At 29.9% G+C, this 7,473-nt stretch overlaps 1 protein-coding gene across 1 annotated transcript in view; it reads left to right on the top strand.

Moving 5' to 3' along the window:
- Positions 1-398: 398 nt before the first annotated feature.
- LOC118183787 (CAP-Gly domain-containing linker protein 4-like) overlaps positions 399-7,473 on the top strand; it is a 74,276-nt gene continuing 67,201 nt past the window's right edge. Inside the window, exons 1-2 of the mRNA XM_035353388.2 lie at positions 399-613; positions 2,740-3,044. Of these exons, the coding sequence (XP_035209279.1) occupies positions 2,769-3,044 (276 nt within the window). The 5' untranslated portion in view covers positions 399-613; positions 2,740-2,768. The remainder of the gene's footprint in view (positions 614-2,739; positions 3,045-7,473) is intronic.

The following is a 7,473-nucleotide window of genomic DNA, read 5'->3' as shown; positions in this document are numbered from 1 at the left end:
TTTCTCTTCAACTTGCTGGTTTTAAGGCTATTGCTCGGTAACTTTTCCTAATAAAACAGAGTTTATCTAAATCGCAGAGGCACTGCTAAACAAACGGCAAACGTCATTGCTATTTATGTCTTCCGATATTCATCTTAACAATCCAATACTTAGGATACATAAATATATGGGAAATTTAACATTCATATTAAATAATGGGAATTTAAGCCCATTTGATATAAATAGATTTCTTTCTTTAACTCGTACGCTGTGTCGTGTTAACTGACACCATTTATCAATGGCTTTTCCTCGTCTATTTAAATTTGCTCCATCCGAAGACTTCCTGAGTGATACTATTTTCAAGTATCACAAACTGTCAAGATTGGAGAATAGGCGTGGTTTATCAAGGACAAGGTAGTTTCACTGAGTTGGCATGGCGACAAACGCGGGTTGTTGGTATTGGCAAAAAGCATTAAGTTTTAATTAGTTGTTATTTTGTTTTGATTTTGGCATTTGTGCCAGCGATATTTTGTTTTATGATTGAATACTTGTGTGAAGTTTGCTTAAAATTTTCAAAATGATAATTCTTTGTATCAGGATGTTTTTTATTAAGCCTACCGTAATTTCCAATATTGTAAGTATTGTATTACAATTATGAGTGAATTTCGTTTTTATATGAATTTAAATGCGTAATTGTAACAGAATATTTATTTCTGATATTGCCTATCGTCATACTTGCATACCTTCAGTTGTTTGTCATTTGTAAATTCTCTCGTAAAAGATAATTAGTTTGAACTTCCACTTGTTTTATAAGCGAATTGTTCTTGTAATATGAAGTTATGTGTTTTGAAAGATGACGTTATAAACATTTTAAGTTATCATAAAGTATAAAAATAACAAGTGATGAAAATATATGATGACTGTATAGGCTTTTTGTTACTTTACAGCAAAATGCTTCACAAATTGTTTATTCTAAAATGTGGAAAATGTTTAAAGTGAGTTACTTCTTTAAACTCTAAAGCAGTAGTTAACTAGCTTTTCTAGAAAAATCAAAATTTCATGTAATAATTACTGGCATATGCGACATAGCGTCATAATTTTGATAATCTTTATTACTGAACAATATAAATGAGTTAAAGCATTAAAGGTATTTTCATTTTCGTTTCCCGTGGTTACACTTTGATTTCCTTTTTTGTTTATCTCTTTTATTACTTTTTTTTTTGCCTAGATTCTTAAAAATTTCATGTTTTAAGTAATACAACTAAGTTTAAAGAATGTTTGTCACTAATAGATAATGACTATCCTAAATGTTTATCATATTTTACATGTTAACAAATTAATTCTTTAAAAAACTATTATAAATAAATAAGAAATATATTTTGTAACAATGTTATAAGAAAAAAGGATTATGCAATTAAGATATATGAATTAATATATATTATAAAGTAGAAAAGGTTTATGCATATTAAAAGTAATCTTTTAGTAATTACAATTGCATATGTAATCAGTTGAATTTTTCTTAGTTAATACCTGGCAGATGACGCAGAAGTTTCCATATTTATGCGATTTCAGAAAACAATGTTATTCCTTGAAAAATTATTTTCAAATGACTGTAGCAGATAAACATGTGAAAAAAGATTTGCAGTTTTATAATGAACTCAAAGCAGTAGTAAGATAGTCATAGATACAGAGGTTGTTTAATTTTAGATCACATTATACTTTGAGTAATTTGAGAACTTCCCTGTATATAACAATATGCTTATGGAATTTGGAAGAGCGATTCACTTTTATTAAAGGCAGTTTTAAGAGTTTCCTGAGTCAAATGCTTTTTTTTTAATAGTTCACGAGGCATCATTGTAAAAATATAAACTGAATCTCATTTTTTTGCAACATAAATTTTAAATTTGCACAAAATAGCTTATGGTAAAATGATTACCATATTTGTCATATTGTCATATTACATTGTTATTAGTGGCTCCCAAGACTAAATTACTGACCAACAGAGATATCTTGCCATATATTCTTATGCCTCGTTACATGTTACATCTCAGTTTGTTTTAATTTGGGGGCCTTCTAAAATAAGGAAGTGTCAACAATTGACTACGTATACAAATTGTTTTGTTTTCAAATGAAAATTGTAAATATTTGTGAAGTTGACATAGGATCAACTTAGAAACAATGCAGATCCTGTTAAGTTAAGCACATTAATTGACTTCAGATTTTATATTCCATTTAAATTTATAATAGTATTTATTGTAGCTACTTCAATTATTAGTAATTAGTTATTTATTTCTGCCATTTATATAGCAATGCAATAGGTAGTTAAAAAACTTTATTTATTATTCATGTTGCTCATGAAATTGAATTAGGAAAAGGAATGCATATATAGATTAAATTTTATTGTAATAATGCTGAAATTCATCATATTGATTCGGTTATTGTTATTGCCTTCAGAATTTATGAACTCATACCAAAGTGTAAAAGTTCTGAAATATGTAGATTATTAATTTCTTCTCTGCAGCTCTTATTTTTGATGTTATGCAAATACCATGATGGGCTACACTCGCATGAAGTTTGCACTGTTTAGCATTAATTAATTTAACATGAAGTATTAAAATAAACCTCTAAAGTTAATAACTTGAAAATAAAAAAATACCAGTACAAATTATTTCATTTGGTGAATTTGTATTCTTATGAATTTATTGCCTTCCAGTTCTGGATAGCATCATATTACCATAATTCTGTTTATTTCTTTTTTAGTCTTCTTGTTTTGCAATTTCAAGAATGAAATGACAGCTGCACAGGATCTATCAGCAAGCAAACCTGTTGAGAGTGAGAAGGTTGTGCATCCTGTTGAAATGAGAAGAACGCCTATCATTCATCCCTCTTCTGATGCACCATTGTGCAAAAGTTGTCACCAGTTAGATCTTCCCTTTTTTGACCCAAGTTGTCCTGGTTGTATGGAAATATTGCAGAGTTCAGAGACTACAGTTCCTCAGATCTTTGCAATCATAAGACAATGGATGCCGCAGACTCAACAGAATATTGAAATACTAGTAAATGAAGTAAGCATGGTTAATAATTTAGTGTTGTAAAGAAACAACTGTATTTATAGTGCGACTGATTTTTAAAGAATTGTGATACTTTCTGATTTTCTGCACCACCACTGAAAAGTTGCAAAAAATGCATCACCAATGGAGTATGTTGCCAAAATGGTTATGTGACAACCCATAATGTTGCCAAAAAGAATTTATTTAGCAACCAAATAACAACATAAATGCACATAGTACACATTTGCACTTTTGAAATTCAGTCTTCATTTTTTCTGATTAATATTCCTTTTTGCATTATGTATATTTGTTTTTCTTGCATCAAATAGCTATGGAACTGTGGAGTTTACCAGTTACTGAAAAAGAAAGTTTTGCTTTTTGCAGAAATTTGGCATTTTGCCCAATAATAAAAAATGAAAAAATTCACATTGAATAAAGTTGCACTTCGTATTGACTGAATTTTATGAAAATGCAATGTGAGAAATTGTAAGCTAGATGTTAGAATGTGGTCTGAAGATGGGTATATCTTATTTAACAACTGCTATCTGCTTTTATACTGTTGGCTGAGGCATATCTCATTTAACAATAGCTGTTTGTTTTTATATTGTTGGCCCATGCACAATGCCAATTTTTTTTTTTTAGGGACTAAAGATTGTTGTGTACATGGGGAAAAGAATGCCACAAAAAATTGCTGAAGAATTTCTTGAAATAGGTAAGAGTTTTATAGGCTGATCTTTGGAATATGGTAACTGGTAGTTTGGCAACATTTTGGAGGCGATAAAGGTTACTACCTAGGACTTTGGTAATAATGTGTCAAGTACTCAGTTTGATTACGCATTATTTTGTGTGAGGGAAATGAGAGATCATGAGATATGTCATGTGACATTAATGGACAAATTACAGTTCTTTAATCGGAAAAGGAGGAAAATCTGGAAAATTTGTATTTAGCTTTATTCTGTGTTGTGTGAAACAGCATTGGTTAATTTTTGGATACCATGGCCCTAACTAAAGTGAATTCGAAATGGGTATTTAGTGGGATTGAAAGGGGTAGTAATAAGTGTTTTTTTTTTTTAAGGTTGTGTGAGATAGAAATAAAGATGTTTTATTAAGTTATTTATTTTACCTGGTACCTTGCTGTGAACTATAAGTATGATTTTAAAGATCCTGAAACAGGCACACATATGCTTGCTTTTTATTTGGCAGAGGAAATAAGAAAAGTTTATCGGCCACGTAATCAAGATTCTGAAGAAGATTAGGTAAGTTAGTATTTTTAATTATTTGAGGATATTATTTTTATGCATTGTTGTAAATATAAGGAGTAAATAAAGGAATATGGTATTATTGGAAAATTGTTATTAGCAATGATTTAGTTTAAAGTAATTAGGATTGTAAACTAATTTTTATTAATTTAATGTATGTGCTTATTTATAGTTTAAGTAGTGTTTTTGGATTTAATTATATTTTAATTAAATGATAGTTATTTTGCGAATTATATGTTTGTAGAAATTTGGTATACGTTTCAGTGGAAGTAAACATGCATGGAAATAATTTAAATATTTGACACTAAGTATTTGTAACCATTTATAATGTTTGAGGTATGAATTCGTTGGTGACGTTTATAATATAATAGATAATTTAGAGGTAAAAGTTTTTGGATATTTTATTTATTTTATACGTGGAAATGTTCATCTTTCGAAAGGGTATATACTTTTTCGCGATCAGGTAATTTCATATATGTTCTTTTGGAACTACTCTGATATGCACCCCTAAGGTGCCAAATTTCTCGTCAAATATTTTTGGCGAGAAACTCCACGCTGCCATATTGCTATCTAAATTTTTTGTCTACATTTCGAACTTTAAGCCTAAAATGTCTCCAAAAACACGGTTTTCGCGAATGCAAAAACCACGTTTTGAACACACAATTTAAGCTAAAAATCCAAAACAAGAACAAAATATTTAGATAGCAAAACCGTGAAGTTTCTAACCAAAATTATTTGACAAGAGTCCATGTACACAGCGATATGTTTTAACTTAAAAAAACATCTACGAATGGCACTATCTAGGCAACGAACGAATTTACGAACTATGCACACCTCGCTTTAATAAATTAACATAACAACAATAAACTTCAAAGAATACCTTCTACACAGCATTCTGTTTCAACTTTAAAAAACATCTACGAATTGCACAATTTAGACGGTACGCACTAATCAACAAAATAACTAAAATTTCAAACAATTCAAAAAAAACAATAACGACAGAAATTCATACTAAAAAAACAATGAAAATAACATTCTACAAAATAAGAACAAGAATAAAATAAAATGCACTTACTATTAATGCTTTTTCAAACAACAGAAATACCAATTTCATACCGCCTTTAACATACTGCCACGTAATCACTATCGTATTTATATGACAGCCAGTCACACTATCCAGAAAATTCATACTATAGTTCACAAATAAATAAAATAACAAATAATCACAAATCCCTACATCTATCACACACAGCCACTAAAAATAATCTCCCATACCTTCTTTCTACACCTCCAAATACCCATTGCCCCTCAACAGGATGACCACAACGATATTTCCTTATGCCGAACTTCAATTCAACAACTTTCACCATTAAATCTTTCCCCCCTAGCTTCTCAGACACAAAGCGTGACGGGAACCAACGAACTCCAGCGAAAGATTTTTCAACGTCAACAGTGTTGCCATACAACACGCAATCGCGCCAAAAACCAGCACAGAACACATATTGCCACATTTGGTGAAATTAGGGCGTATATCAGAGTTGTACCATTCTTTTTACCGGATTTAAAGATTCACAAAATTTTCATGCATTTTTGTGAAATTTTTCTACTTTATGAGAAAAAAGCAGTGTACATGGATATAGTGAAAAGTGTGCGCAATGCCATTTTTGTGCAATTCTGGGATTTTTTTTAAGTAAAAATAAGTCGACGTGTACATGATTTAGTGATATTTTAATTAAATGATAGTTATTTTGTGAATTTTATGTTTGTAGGAATTTGGTATACGTTTCAGTTGAAGTAAACGTGCATGGAAATAATTTAAATATTTGACACTAAGTATTTGTAACCATTTGTAATGTTTGCGGTATGAATTCGTTGGTGATATTTATAATATAATAGATAATTTAGAGGTAAAAGTTTTTGGATATTTTATTTATTTTATACGTGGAAATGTTCATCCTTGGAAAGGGTATATACTTTTTCGCGATCAGGTAATTTCATATATGTGCTTTTTACCGAGTTTAAAGATTCACAGAATTTTTTTGCATTTTCGTGCAAATTTTTGTAATTTATGAGAAAATAGCAGTGTAGATGGATAAAGATAAGAGTGTGTGCAATGCCATTTTTGTGTAATTCTGGGATGTCTTTTTAAGTAAAAATAAGTCGACGTGTAAATGGTTTTTGTGTATGTCCTATTCTGAAAAACGCGCAAGGAGTTTGCAATTGTGCACTTTTTCCGAATTTTGCAGTTAATATTTGTCATGATTAAGCAGTTTTGTTACGTAAAATTTCTAGCATAAGTGTAATTCGGCTAGTAGATTGTTGGAAAAAGTGTTCAGTAAATAAAAAGAAAAGAAGGTACAACTCTAATATACGCCCTAATTTCACCAAATGTTGCTATGTGTGTTCGGTTGATTTTTACAATATGGTAACTGGTAGTTTGGCGACATTTTGGAGGCGATAAAGGTTACTACCTGGGACTTTGGTAATAAGGTGAGTAGTACTCAGTTCCGATTACGCATTATTTTGCGTGAGGGAAATGAGAGATCATGGGATATGTCATGTGATATTAATGGACGAATTACGGTTCTTTAATCGGAAAAGGGGGGAAATCAGGAAAAAATGTGGAAATTTTGTATTTAGCTTTATACTGTGTTGTGTGAAACAGTGTTGTTTAATTTTTGGATCCCATGGCCCTAACTAAAGTTAATTCGAAATGGGTATTTAGGCATTGTGATAAAGAGAAGTTTGCTTTTTATTTAGCGGAGGAAGTATGGAGGAAAAATTCGCAGAAAAAATCTTTCAATAATTTTATTGAATGAATTAGAAAAGTGTATCCGCCACGTAATCAAGATTCTGAAGAAGATTAGGTAAGTTAGTATTTTTAATTATTTGAGGATATTATTTTTATGCATTGTTCTAAATGTAAGGTGGAAAGGAATTTGGTATTATTGGGAAAATTGTTATTAGCAATGATTTAGTTTAAAGTAATTAGGATTGTAAGGTAATTTTTATTAATTTAATGTATGTGCTCATTTATATTTTAAGTAGTGGTTTTGAATTTAATTATATTTTAATGAAATGATAGTTATTTTGTGAATTTTATGTTTGTAGGAATTTGGTACCTTGTTTAAGTTGAAATAAACGTGCATGGAAATAATTTAAATATTTGATACTAAGTATTTGTA

This window comes from Stegodyphus dumicola, chromosome 2, assembly GCF_044657685.1.
Source record: "Stegodyphus dumicola isolate Sdum_Otavi_A_Nest chromosome 2, ASM4465768v1".
Taxonomy (NCBI): domain Eukaryota; kingdom Metazoa; phylum Arthropoda; class Arachnida; order Araneae; family Eresidae; genus Stegodyphus; species Stegodyphus dumicola.
The sequence above is the reverse complement of the archived record's forward strand: the minus strand, read 5'-3'. Positions and strand labels throughout refer to the sequence as shown.